Source organism: Camarhynchus parvulus, chromosome 7, assembly GCF_901933205.1.
Source record: "Camarhynchus parvulus chromosome 7, STF_HiC, whole genome shotgun sequence".
NCBI lineage: Eukaryota > Metazoa > Chordata > Aves > Passeriformes > Thraupidae > Camarhynchus > Camarhynchus parvulus.
The window spans coordinates 2,878,913-2,893,069 of NC_044577.1; the positions used below are offsets into that span (position 1 = coordinate 2,878,913).

General features: G+C 48.4%; 1 protein-coding gene across 1 annotated transcript in view; it reads left to right on the forward strand.

Moving 5' to 3' along the window:
- Positions 1-5,140, forward strand: part of ABCA12 (ATP binding cassette subfamily A member 12) — a 78,530-nt gene extending 73,390 nt beyond the window's left edge. Inside the window, exons 47-54 of the mRNA XM_030952313.1 lie at positions 8-117; positions 678-822; positions 951-1,085; positions 1,872-1,975; positions 2,208-2,300; positions 2,748-2,853; positions 3,496-3,633; positions 4,804-5,140. Coding sequence (XP_030808173.1) covers positions 8-117; positions 678-822; positions 951-1,085; positions 1,872-1,975; positions 2,208-2,300; positions 2,748-2,853; positions 3,496-3,633; positions 4,804-4,923 — 951 coding nt within the window. The 3' untranslated portion in view covers positions 4,924-5,140. The remainder of the gene's footprint in view (positions 1-7; positions 118-677; positions 823-950; positions 1,086-1,871; positions 1,976-2,207; positions 2,301-2,747; positions 2,854-3,495; positions 3,634-4,803) is intronic.
- The last annotated feature ends 9,017 nt before the right edge of the window (positions 5,141-14,157 follow it).

A 14,157-nucleotide genomic window follows, 5' to 3' on the forward strand; every position in this document is an offset into this window, starting at 1 on the left:
TTCCCAGTGCTTTGGCTTGCTTGGTGTGAATGGAGCTGGAAAGACAACAATCTTTAAGATGCTGACAGGGGATATTGGAGCATCCAGTGGAAGGCTGCGGGTCCAGGATCACTCTGGGTATGGAGGATATGATTTCTGGGGAAGCAAATCAACCTGAGAGCAGTTTTTAAGGCTGGGTGGCAAAGGAGAAGGAATATAAAAATCTGTAATAAAATACTCAAACCAGAGCAAAAGTAAATAAGCCAGGGAATTCATCCTTTGAAGGTGGCATGGTTGCTTCCTGGGGGGTTGCATTTTGCTGCTCAGAGGTGTTTGTTCCACTTCAGCCCATTGCAGATGGGATCAGGCTCAGATCCTGAGCAGTGTGATCCCACTTCTAAGCCAGACCTGGAGCCCAGCAGGGCTCACCTCAAAGCTTTCTTCACCAGTTGTAGGCTTGGTGGCAGCTGTGCCACCTGAGGTGCTGGCAGTAACTGGAGAGCTACATACTGGACATGCAGCCTCTGCAGAACTGGGGGCCTGAAAGCTGGAGCTCTGCAGATCCATCTTGCATTTTCCTTCAAGGGTTAGGGAGGTGGGTAGGGAGTAGGAGAAAGGGATTTTCTCCCCCCTGTTTGGTTCCAGAGCACACTGGCAATTCAGTGAGGTTACAGTGATGTGCCAACCTCCTTCCCCAGGTCCTTGAATGACATCAGTGAGGCCCACTGGTCACTCTTTGGCTACTGTCCTCAGGAGGATGCCTTGGATGACCTGCTGACCGTGGAGGAGCACATGTACTACTATGCTCGGCTGCATGGCATCCCAGAGGGGGACATCAAGGGAGTGAGTAACAAGGGCTTTGACTTGCAGCATTTCTGTCATTTGGAGCCTTTAAATCAGTCCTTCAGTAGATCCATGTGTGGTAATCCATGGGCTGGGCATGTTATGGAAGCACAACTCTTGTTCCCTAGGTTGTACTGCAGCTCCTGCACCGGCTGAACCTGATGGCCTACAGGGACAGAGTCACCTCTATGTGCAGCTATGGCACCAACAGGAAACTCTCAACTGCTCTGGCTCTCATTGGCAACCCATCCATTCTGCTGCTGGTGAGAAATGGGGTCTTGTTGAGAGGGGAGAGGGGAGAGGAGTAGGTCCTTGGGCTGGCAGGAGAACTTGGACAGTTTCACAAAACCTCCTCAGGCACAGCTTAAGGGACACTCCCCACGTGCCCATACTTGGCCTGACAATAGAAACCATGACAGGGAAGTTCAGGTTCCAGCAAATACTCATCTTTTCTTTGAGGGCATAAGAGGGAGGCAAGTCTTTCACTTTCTCTGGCAGCATCTTCCAGAAGTCAAAATTAGACCACGTATTTGCCAATTAAACTCTGTTCGGTCTTGTCTTTTATTTCAATCAACTTACCTGCACAGCTTTGCAAGAAAAGCAGCAGCCAAGGCTCCAAAACTGTAGGAGAGCAAAGGGGCCACTTTCCTCAGGATTAGAATGTGACTGCTTTTTTAGGTTTGGCTTCCTGTCTTGTCTTTCACTCTGCATTTCTAGTTCTTCCATGGGCTTACCCCATTGGTAAAACATTCCTTTTTGTGCGGTTTTCCCACTTGCTGTGTACTCAATGTGTGCAGACCTCTGTGAGCAGGATTTCCAATATTAAGTTGGATACCTAGTGGACATAATTATCCCTTATCCCAGCTTCTATCAAACCCAGCATGCCTTTACTTCTGACCACCTGCCAGTGCTCCTGCTGCTTAGTCAGATAAAAAAAATCTCAATAAAAATAGGAGGGGGGAATTCTCTCTGTGCTCAATGGCTGCCTGAGCCCAGGCTTGTTTACTTTTTGAGTGCAAATTTCCATCCAGTCCTGTCTTTCCCAACAGGATGAGCCGAGCTCTGGAATGGACCCGAACGCCAAACGCCACCTTTGGAAAATCATCAGTGAGGAAGTGCAGAACAAATGCTCAGTGATACTCACATCCCACAGGTAGGGCTGGCCTGCTCTGCCTCCCTTTTTGGGGTCAGCACAAGTGTGGAGAAACCCATCCCTCACTGGTCCTTGCACAGTTTCAGGGCACCACAGGTTTGGGGGTTTGTTGTGGCTGACTATGGTGTCCACAAAGACCCACTTTAGGGAAGATCAGCGGTGTTCTCTGAGTATTAACCATATTTTTATACTTTCTCAATGACTAACTAGAGTTTCTTGATTGGTTTTGCAGCATGGAGGAGTGTGAAGCCCTCTGTACCAGGCTGGCCATCATGGTGAATGGGAGTTTCCAGTGCATTGGCTCTTTGCAGCACATCAAGAGCAGGTCAGTAAAGTGAACCTATTTCACTTTTACTGAACAGCCTCTGGAGTTACTGACCTACAGCTCTGAGTGCTCAGAACATGAGACCTGTGTTATCAAAACAATGACTTTTCCTGGTTCGTGTCCCTTAAACACTGCTGAAATTCTGTGTTAACTAATGCACTTTCTACTCCCTCACAACCTGTCTTCCCAGAATGTGTCCCCCAAAGTATTCTGTTCACTGCTACAAATGAGAAATGTGTATTAGGGCTGAGCTTTGGTTTTATTAGTTATAACAATAGCTCAGCTTCTTACTAAATTTCACTCCAGGTTAACAACCCTGACCCCATTCAAGCTGCACCGTGCCTGGATTAGATTTCCCCAAAGAGGCTGTGCAGCACTCTCAAAGGGGTTTCTTCATCTGTTTTTCTCTTTTCTACAGCGTTAATTGTGATTTTCTTTTTCCCCCAGATTTGGAAGAGGATTCACTGTGAAGATGCACTTAAACAGCAGCACAGTTTGCACCGAGAAGCTGACCGAGTTCATGAAGTCACACTTCCCAAATACATGCCTGAAGGTAAGCATGGCAAATGCTTTCAGGAGAGGCTTTCAAAATCCCTTCAAAGAGACCAAGAAGGTCCTTGCAAGGTGGACATCTTGTGACAAACTGAGCTCATAGATCTGAGCTCTCAGAGCCACACTTGTCGCTGCTTTCAGCTACATTTTCTGAGGGCTGGAGCACTCCAGTTCCTGGTGGCTGAAGTAACATCAGCCAAAGAGCTGCAGTGACCCTGGAAGGCAGCTGTTAGGTGACCCTCTGCCCTGGGAATGCCCTTCCCACTGCAGCCTGGAATGGATGGAAACCCCCTTTAGGTTCAGTGGGTAGAGACGCTTCCAGTACTTCCAGTAACTGAGTAATTGTAAAACCAGAGTAACTGAGTCACAAATCCCATCCATTGTCTGTAACTCAATCTCTGCATGAATCAAAACTGCACACCTGGAGCTGCAAAATGCCATGGCCACCCTGCAGCCTCCAGCCTTGCAGTTTAGTTGTGCTCCCCAGTCACAAACCCCACAAGAACTCCCAGTGGGGAAGCACTGGTCACTCCCAGACAATAACACTCAGGAGACACCACAGCCCCTGCCCCTTCATCCTGCCGTGGCCCAGCTGTTGGATTTGTTGGCTCTGGGCTTTCCCCCACCACTGCTGTCCCCACAGGATCAGCATTTCAAGATGGTGGAGTACCACGTCCCAGTCTCTGCAGGAGGGGTAGCAAATATATTTGATCTCCTGGAAGGCAACAAAGCAGCCTTCAACATCAGGCACTTCTCTGTGAGTCAGACAACGTTGGAGGAGGTAAGGAATTAAAATGGGAGGCCATCCATTTAAAACTGCTAACAGGGGAGCAGAATGATGCTTACACATAATGGACTGCTGCACACAATAGACTACAGTTTGAAAGGGATTTCCATCTATATTCCTCCTGGGGGTACTTTGTCAGCACTGCTGCCTCCAGGTACCTCTGCTGGTGCTAGGGAAACACACACAGAAAGCTGCCTGGAGCATAAAGGATCTATTCTTCTCTCTTTCACTGCTGATTTCAGGAGCCTTGTGGGTGTGGGTGAAGGGCAGGACTATGAATCACCCCCAAGTCCAGGGCTAGGCTTTCCATGGTACTGAAAATATGCTTAATTTCACTTTTCAGGTTGTAAGTTCACTTAGCATTATTCCAAACTTTGGGGTTCATTCAATTTTCCCTTGGAAGGACATTCCCAATGGCAGCAAAATCTCGTAGGGAGCACATCAGCTGAAGGGATTGCCACAAGGACTATCCAGCAGAAATCACCCTGTTGAGCATCAGCACCTGGAATATTAGGTTTGTCCCAGACAGAGGAGCAGAGCTGCAGCCCTGCAGTGCCATGGACTGTGACACAGCAGTCTGGGAGGGGATTTCCTCAGTGCTGCTCCAGTAAGGGGCAGTGGCTGTGAGAGAAACAGGCAGGCAAAGCGCAGGAGGCCCCAGCTCAGATTTTGTGGGAGGACAGCTTGGCTCTGTGAATATGCAAATGTGATTGCAGGGAGTGTTCTAGTGAGAGTCCTTTCTGTATTCATTAGCTGCTGTTGAAAGGAAGGCTGTTATGTGTGATTTCATACACCTCTCTGTACACTCTGCAGTTGTGCGTGCGCAGATGTCAATTACACAGGGATAGATGGGTTTATGAAGTAATCATGGGACTGTATTACAGTGTGATTGAAAGGAGCACTGCATGGGCAGTGCCTTGCTGGCTCCTGGGGAGCCTGAGCTGCAGGACAATGAGGTTCCATGCAGGAATGTCTGCACATCTGTTTATTCACATGAGCCCACAGAAGCCCGACAATTTGAAATTCTCAAATTCAGCGTGAATCCATCCCCGAGCGAGCTCTCCAGGCTCACAGTCAAATGAACAGCCATACCTTTTTTGTATTCATTCATGTCATAAATTATTTATGCTGTCACACACTGAGTGTTTTCCTTTAAACTTGCAGGTTTTCATCAACTTTGCTAAAGATCAAGCAGATCCTGATGGCACGGATGCAGGTCCTGATGTGACGCTGGACAGCTCTGACACAAGTAGCCAGGCTAGCACCATTAGCTCCATCTATTGAAGGGGTCCACCCACACGGGATCATAGAAGCTGGGGAAAAGACCTGACAGCCCCTCCAACCCTGTTTTAAGTGATTTTAGGGTGATGGGGATAAGCAGTCCCACTTTCTTAAAGTACTTTGTTTTTTTGATATGCGCTTAATTAATGTCACTAGGAACGTGGTAGGTGTTTGAGACTGGCACTTGGTTACAAATCAGATTGGGCTTTCCACAGGTTCTTTCCCCTACACCCCAAAGTCTTGTTTTATGATCACTCTAATGGCTGTGAGGATTTAAACACCACCTGCTGCTTGTGGCTGTGATGGAGCAGAGGAGCTGTGGGCAGTGCAGGGTGTCTGACCACAAAGCAGCCCCACAGCCACAGAGAAAAGCTCACCTCCTCTCTCTGCTCAGCAGCAGACTTCCTGGGTGAAAGTGGCTCAGTTTTGACAGGCTCCCCCTGGGGAAATGGGGCTCATGGCCTTGCCCCTCCTCACACGGGGGTTGTGAGGATGGAGGTGTTAAATACTGACAGCGGCAAAGGCCACTGGTGGGGGCCACCTTTGGTAATGACACAGAGCTTATCCGGTTATGTCAGCACAAATACAATTATTTTATAAGTTAGTGCTTCCAGTGGTTTTGGTTTGTTCCTGTAGCTTATTCCAGCTCTGTGTAACTCCTCAAGTGAGTCCCCTGGTCCCAGGCAGTTCCTGGCTCTTGGTACCCAGTGGAAGATGATTCCCCCAGAAGCCCCCTTCTCCTTCTGGCTGGAGTTCAGGGCTGCTCTGGAACAGCTGAGGAGTGGTACAGGGCAGGTCTGTTGGCTGAATGCTCTGACAGGAAGAAGCTCTTTGCTTCATAAAATTGTATTTCCCTGAGCACAGCAGAAGCAAGGAGCATCCCCCTTTGCTCATAAAGCCTCCATCTCCAGCAGCTTTGCCTCTCTGTGTCCTCTCCAGTGACCTTCCTCCTCAGCCCCACGTGCTGGCTGCCCCCTGACTCTGGAGCTGTGTTTTCCCACATAACAAGGCATCATTAGCTCCTGCTTCAAAGACTCTGCCTGCTGGCTTGGAGGGAGTGCTCTGCCCATTCTGACAGCAGCCCCCAGCAGCTGAGTTCAGCACACCACCACACACACCCTGCTCTCTTCCCCCAGAATGATTAATAGATAGGATAGTTTAATATGATTCTTTATTAGATGCATCAGCATAAGGCCCCAGAAACTCGGGTTTGGGTCAGGGCATTGATGTACCTTCAAGCACAAAATGAACTTAAACTCTGAGCTCAATAAACTTGCTGTTGCTGGTAAAACAGATTGCAGATAAAGCCTTACCTTGTGAGACCTGGGGTGGCCCATACAACTTATCTGGGTTCACCCACACAATTCCAGCCAGGTGGTTTCTTTTTCCTTTTCTTTTCCTTCCCTCAAACTAATTTAAATCAAAGGAACCTTTGATGAAAGCTGCAATGACACATCTTTGTTACCCTGACCATGAGTTTGACTAGGCCAGCTCCTCTGCGATGCCAAGGTTTGCTGTGAGAATTGTGCAAGGAGTAGGCACTTTGTAAAACCCCAAACACCCCTGAAATTCAGTGGGATGCTGAAGTTCAAGGTTTAGCTGCTGCAAGGTCATGTCCTCTCCTTGGTCTTGGTGTAAACTTCTTACTGATAGTAGGAGGAGTTTTATTATGGATTGAAAGTATTATAGAGCTTTGAATTATGCCTCAACCTGCTGACTGTAATTAAAACTGGGATACAGCTTCTTTCCAGAATGCATTTGACACCTGCAGTTTATAAGTGGCTGAAAAAGCTGCCCAGACATCCATTGTAGCTTCTATTATTATGTCTCCAGCTCTGCAAAAGCTCTTTTTTCTCATTTTCATTGCACATCTTACACAGATCACAGTATAAAATTAAGCTTTTCTCTAATGGAGGGCTTGTGCTCCCTGCAAAGGACTCGGAGCATGAATGCCAATGATTTAAATGCAGCCTTGTAATACCAATCAGAGTATTATTTTATTATGTCGATGGCTTTGCAACTGCCAGTGAAAGATGGATCTTCAGACTCTGTCCAGATGTATTTTACATGTAATTGAGGGAGACTGATACAAAACTATTCTTTTATCCCTTTAGAGCCTACTAATCAAACAGGGAAAGGAAAAAAAAAAAGGAAGTGATTCATTGGAATACTTCAGCAAGTTGCAATTTAATTGTGTAAAATAGAGTTTTGAGGAGAAAAAAAGCCAAAAGCATCCTTTGAATTCCCACCCAATTCTGGCATTAATAGAAACATCTGCTCCGTGTGAAATGTGTCACGGCCATGATCTACAATCCCCGCTCTCACTCGCAGGTAAAAATAAACCATCTGCTCTTGCAATCAAGGCTGTGGGTATTGGTCCAAGCAAGGCAGAGTTTATATACTGGGGGAATTGAACTGAGGCCTGTGGAGAAGCAGTTACATCCGTTTGGGGGCTGGAAGCATCTGGCAGGGAGCTTGTATATAACGTCACCAGGGGCTGAATTAGCATTCCTGCCACTTTCCAAACATCCCCGTTCCCTGCAGAGCCTCAGATCCATCCTGTCCCTTTTGGAAGAAGGACATGCTCCAAGCTCAATTCGAGGCAAAACCCTTGGAAGCCAGCACTCTCCTGCCTCTGAACACCAGCTCCATGCCTCCCAGCACCTCCTTGTCTCCCTGAGAAGGTCCCAGGGGTGGCCAGGAATGCAGAGCCCTGACTGAGAAACCACTGATGAGAATCTGAAAGGTTTTGAGCAGGGTCTACAGGACAGGGGTGTCATACTGGGTGCCTCCCACTGCCAGCCCTCTCTGAATCCCCTCAGAAATTTTGGCTTTACATGACTCTGCTTCCAAAATAAGCCACTAAGCTGCCTCCTTTTCTGGCCTGAGCAGGGAGCTGAGATTGCTGTGTACCACGGCACATCACCTCTCCAGGAGCCAGAGATGAGTGTGTGTTCCAGGGGAAACAAGCTTTTCATCTTCCTCCTTTAAAGCAGCGTCACCTCAGTCACCCCAATATCCCCCGAGGGGGCAGCAGTGGCAGGGCGAGCCCGCCCAGCGCGGTCACAGAGCCCCGGGGTGTTAATTGGCACCGGCTTCATTTAAAATGCATTTAACAGCACGGAGAGGCAGGGCAGTCGCTAAGCAGGGCCAGGGAGTCAAGGAGGAATTGCAGAATTGGTTGTGTGCATTGGCAGGCTGATTGAAGTCAGGTTCGTAATTGGAGTTGTGGACTTGGAGACAGTGATTCAAATCTCCATCCTGGCTCTCCTGCGTTATCACTTTGTGCTGCTGATGGGAGCACGGTGCCTAATCCTCCCTTAGTTCTGCTCTCGGTGCAAATGGCACTGAAGGCTGGTTTGGCAGGGTCAGAAAGGGTCTGGCAGGGCTGGGGAAAACTCTTCAGAGGAGTCAGTGTTAAGTAAAATATTGTAAATAACAATTCAAGGTCTCTAATGGGATTTTTTGGTCCTTTCATGAGAGCTGCAGGAGTGGTTTTGTTACTGGGTCCGTTCAGTAAACATGTTTACAGCTCAGATGAACACATCCAGGTAAACAAAATTCAGTGACTGCTGGAGCTTAGGGGCTGGTGGTGCCCAAAGAGCTGCAGCCTGTGAGGAGGCACTCCTGGGATCCAGAATTTGAGGAATCCATCCTCATAACAAGCTCACAGTGGGGTTTAGCCTGTTGGAGGAGCTTCAGCTTCCTTCCATTGCTGCAGCTTCACTGAAGTTGCTGTGAGGCTTTTTGGTTTTTTACAAGCCAAGAAAAATATCTGTCTCTTCAGTTAATAGTGGAAGGGTTATTTTGTGAGCTGGTGGAGAAAGAAAAATGGGTTTTGGATGGCAACAGCACATAGCATGATTTTACTCTTTTTTTGGTTTTTTTGTGGACAACAGCTGTGATCTTGCATAGCTCTAACAAAGTATCAACAGCATATTAAAAGTGAGCACAACACAGAAAAGCAGCAGTGGGGAGTGACAAAAAAATTAAATTCACCAGAATTATTATTCCATGGCAGTATTTAAAGAAAAAAAATCACTCTAATTAATTTAGTTGTTCAGGGAGAGGATGGAAAGAAGGAAGATGGCACTGAAATAATAAGAAGAACATTAGTAAGGGACACAGCCAGCTCTTGCTGTTGGCTCTGCTCCTCATGCTGCTCACATACACAGCACTGGGAAGGAAGGAGCATGATGGGGAGCAGAATGGTGAGTGCAGCCCATTTTGGGCGAGACCTGACTCCTCAAAATAGCTGTAGAATGCACAAGATCACCGCAGGGACTATCATGATTTTGAGGCTGGGGGCTGCCCCATGCCATGGTACAATCCTGCAGTACCTGGATGGTGGCATGTGCCAGAATGGAAGAGTCACACTGGTTGAGCCTGGGATGAAGAACACAAATCCTTGTGCCTGCAACCCATGGAGCAACACTTGGAACCAGTTCCCTCTCCCAGGTGCTCATCCTGGGGGATGCAGCCCCCTCTTCACTGCTCATTGCTGCTGGAAGACCCTTCTGGAAACAAGGCATCCACCAGGGAGAGCAACCCTGAGGGCCCTGTGCTGGGAGTGAGACAAGGACATGGCAGCACTTCCATGAGCTGTAAGGCTCAAAGCAACAACCCCACCATCTCCCCAGCCTCAAGAGTTATGGAGGTGCTTTGGTGTTAAGCAGTGAGGCTTTCACTAGACCTGCAAGTTGGGTAGAAATGAAGCTTCTCTTGGAAAGAGTTCAGGTCTTCACTGACAAAGAAAAAAACAAAGAATGGCCACAACAATTTATGGTAACGCACATGAGATGGCATCCAGGTGAAGACAGGGTAATGTTTGAGGCTCTTACCTCCATGAGCAGGTCAAGGTGAGCTCTCAGCCCTCTACTCTCCATGTCCTGGTTGTCTGGGGAAGGGTTTTTGCCCAGCCCTCTGCCTCTTTTCCCAGCCAGACACAAAGAAATTGAAGCACATCCAGCATGTGACAGGGAGGAGGAAGCAGGATGATCTGCCTCTCCATAAACAGACCCAGCTGGGTTATTCCTGCACAAGACAGCAATGAATCTAAGTTAAAATGATACCAACCAGATTGAAATGCAATTAAAGGAGTCCCCTTAGGGTTGTGCATCCAATTAGTGGCGTACCTTTAATTACACCAGTGCAGTTCCAAGCAGACACGTGCTGAGAGGGCCAGCAGCCCAGAGCTGAAGCCTGCCTGATATCCCTGAGGTCCCAGAGGAGGTACGTGAGGGTTTGCATCACCAACAGTGGCCTGCTCCTCCCCTGGGAAAGAGCTCCCAGAGGAGAAACACAGGAACCTTTTACAGCTTTGTAAGAGCAATTTTCTCCAAAAGACAGTTGCTGGAAAACAGTTAAGATCCAGGTGCTTCTAAAAGGTAAGAGCTTTTCACACTTTTCTGTACGTGACGTTTCCCTCTTGCGGTGCCAGAATGTACCCTGCCTCCAGGAACTGTGAAAGTTAAAGCAACAGAGTTGACTTTGATAAGAAAACTCGTTTAAAAATTAGCAATGCAAACATTAGGAATTGCTAGAAACACCAGAGCACTTCTAGGTGTCCCTTGGCCATCTCTGTGGAGTTACATGAGGTAAAAGAACTCAAAATACCTCCCCCACCTTTAACCTTGAGCGTAATGCCATCCCCAAAGCAGCCAGCTGTGAGTCTGGAGTATGGTCCTTGCTCTGGAGCCTCAGCTGAAGTCCCTGTCAAAGCCTGCAGTCAGGCTGCTCTGGACAGCAGCAGGCTGTGCAACCACACCTTGCTCCCCCAGATTCTTATTTAAAATCCTGTCAAAGAGAGAAAATAAAGCTGAAGGAGACTCTCCTTTACCCAATCATTGTACCACGAAGCCTGAGGGCTGGCATGTGTTGATAACCCAGGTTTTAATGCAAACTCACATCACCTTGCTCCACATGGAGCACTGGGATCAATTCTGAGAGGTGCACGGAAGCAGGTGCTCCATCCATCTTCACATGCTCCTCCTCAGGTGTTTCTTTAAGTACCTTCTATGTCAGTAAAACGAGCAAAAGTTGAGAGCATAGCCTTAATCAGATTAACAATTATAACCATTCCCATCCATCACTGCAAAGCAGCTGCAGTGCTGCTGAATCCGTTCTGCTCCAGGAACCTGGGGAATCAGAGCCCTACCTGATCAGCCAGGCAAGGGCAGCTCCAGCCTTGCCATAAAGAGGAAGAGAGCTGTCGGGGCCTCTAGCTGGTCAGAGTGACCCCAAGAAAAGTTGGAAAGTCTCTTTTCCCAGCCCAGCACTTGAAGAAGGAGTCAGGGCTCTTCATTTCTCAGTCCCAAGGCTGTTTATTGCATCTTATCCATAAAATTCTTTCTCTTGCCCTGCTGAGGTCCACTCAGCAAGACAGTCAGAGGCACTCTGCCTGCCCTCAGGGCGGTGCTATGTCTTTATACTAAAAACTATGTATACAATGTTTACATTTATTTTCTAATACCTATCACCTATGTTAGACAGTGAGCTTCTACTCTAAACCAATCTGTAAGTGCCACCATCACAGCAGAAGATGGAGGCCAAGAAGAAGGAGAAAGGCCCAGATCCCTCCATCTTGCCCCCTGAACCCCCATTCTAAAAACCCCCAAATCTACTTTTTCACCTTGTGATAAAGTCACTATCATTCTGCTTAATTTGTCGTGGCTTGCAGATCTTCATCTAAGGTTGGTAACTTGCTCCACGGGTCATAATCAAAGTCACAGGCATTGTGGGCTCTGTGCCAGGGTCTCTGAGACCCCTGGCAGGGGTCTTGGCTGCTCAGAACAGCCAGAGGGATGTCCTGGGTCCTGACAGAGAGCCATTGCTCAGCCTGACTCCTTTATTCATTTTTTATGAGCCTCCAGAGCTCCCCAGAAGTTCCCAAAGCCTCCCTAAAGAGCCACCAAGGGAGCGATCCCTCCTGTGCTGGTGCTCACGCTGCAATAACACGCTGTGAGAACATTCCAGAGCATGGGCAGTGAGGCCTCTCCTTCCCCCTGCCTTTGCCATTCAGTATTTGACCATCCTCATCACAGACTCAGCAAGGGCCTTTCCCCCCCACAATCAGCTCTTTGCCACACGTTGGTGGATGGCAGCAAAGGCAAAGCTGGGGTGTTTGTTATAAACCACCCTGGCTGCCCATTTGAGGGACCCTCCTGCTCCTCAGGGCTGGGTTATAAACTGGGATGGGTGAAATCAGGCAGGATTAGGGAACATGCCATTGCAGCAATAGGGACCTTCACAGGGAGGATTTGGGCTGAAGACCAGGCAGTGTACAAGCATGTGCAACCTTTAAAGGTCCTACAGCCAGGGCTGGGCCCCCAGATGCCTGCAGGGGATGGAGATGCTCCAGGAGGATGGGATGGTTTGCTCCATGCCTGCTGCCCTGCCTTTCCTGACAGTGGAGGCAGCACAGCAAGGGGGTTCAGCTTCAGACTGAGTTCATATTTCAACCATTCTGGGAATCCCACGTGCCAGAACCACATAACTCTGTCAGCCTGCAGGAAAATGTCATTCCTGGGTGAATGTCAGTGACCTGTGGGAGCAAGAAACCTTCACAGCTCCCTTGGAGAGTCTTGATGTTGTAAGGGGTCATTTTTCCACTGTGAATATCCTACATGAGGTGATTTCAGGGCTTGAAATCAGCTCATATATGATGCTAATATAGTGCTCCTGTGAATAATAGAGCACCACTTTTCCCAGCAAGTGAAATGGGAAAGTGTCCCCCATGGACTGCAAAGTTCCTGTATTATCTCACCAGCCTCATCCTGATAAATCAAAGCTGCTGTGCCATACTTTCCTCCCAGCCCCTTTGGCATTCCTGGCTTGGGCTGTGTCAGGGAGCAGCGCAGCCTATGAGGTTATAACGTCCTTGAAATCACCTTGGGATGTGGGAAGTTGTTTTCTCATCCACCCAGGCTGTGACATGCAGAGGTTCTCAGCACCCACCTAGTGCAAACAGGAGGGTCTGTGCCAGAGCTCTCCCACCCCCAGAGTGGGGCAGGAAAAAGGAGCCTGTGCAAAGGGTTTGGATGGCTCAGGGCTGGGGAATCCCTGCATGGGGCAGTGCAGGTGCAAGGCTGGGGATGTGCTCTGGCTCTGGGAGGGCAAAGGAGCTCACAAACCATCCTGCTTCCCTCAGGTGGATCAAGAAGAGGGATTACAGCAAAACCAGGGCACAAAAATAGGGGTTGTGCTTGCAGCATGGTACATTTGAGTGACAGACCCTGAAAACCCAGAGGGGAGGGCGTGATGGTGTCATCCACTGTCACTGCTTGGCTCTCTTCCCTGCAGAGGCTGGAGAAGCCAGACCTGCTCCCAGAGGTTCCCAGAGGGAAAAAGAGGTTTCCTCTGTTTTCCAGAGGGAAACGGCCCCCACGGCTCACAGGTCAGACCGCTGTTTCTGCTGGAAGTTTATGGCAATCCTATTTGTGGATTAAAATGCAGCTGCCGAGGCTGCTGGCATAGGATTTATAATGTGGCCTCAAAATACAGGAGAGAAGGAAAGCTGAACTCTCCTTTGATGTTTGCAAGTGTAAACTGCAGACCTGGGCTGAACACACTGTAAATAAGGATCATTAATCATCAGCTAAGTGCCGTGCACTTACTGTTATTTACTATAACAACATAAATCACCAGGAGCCACTATCATGTTAATTTGGATTTAGTATGGATTAGTATGGAAAAAATAATATCCTCACCTATTTGCAGAATACATAACTTTACTTGTAAATACATACAGGTGTGGCTTTTGTTCCTTAGTTTCCTCCAGGCAGGACGCAAGTCAGGAAAACACTCTGGGAGATCTCCATGTGAGGGATTGCAACAGCTCAGGCCAAGCTGCAGCCCAACAAAATCTCTCTTGTGCTGACACAGTAAATCAGCACCGAGGGGCAAAGCAAGACCAGGAGGTCTTGGACCTGTTCTGCCATCCCCAGCCCTCCCTCCAGCCCCAGTGCAGGGCACAGTGCTGCACTTGCCAGCTGCTGCATTGCACCCATGGATCTCTGCAGTGACTCCATGGGTTTCCTTATTTTTTTTATCTGCAGCTCAGCTCTGGCTTTCACATTTAAAAAGCACCAGGCATGGGTTTTGTGGGATGCTGGAGCCTGCTGCTCCTCCCTTTGGAAGGAAGGCTTAGCAGGGAAGGAGCATTTCATTTTAAATTAAGGGAGCATTACCCACATATTTCATATTCCCCAGAAATGCCAGCTGCACTCCTCGCTGATG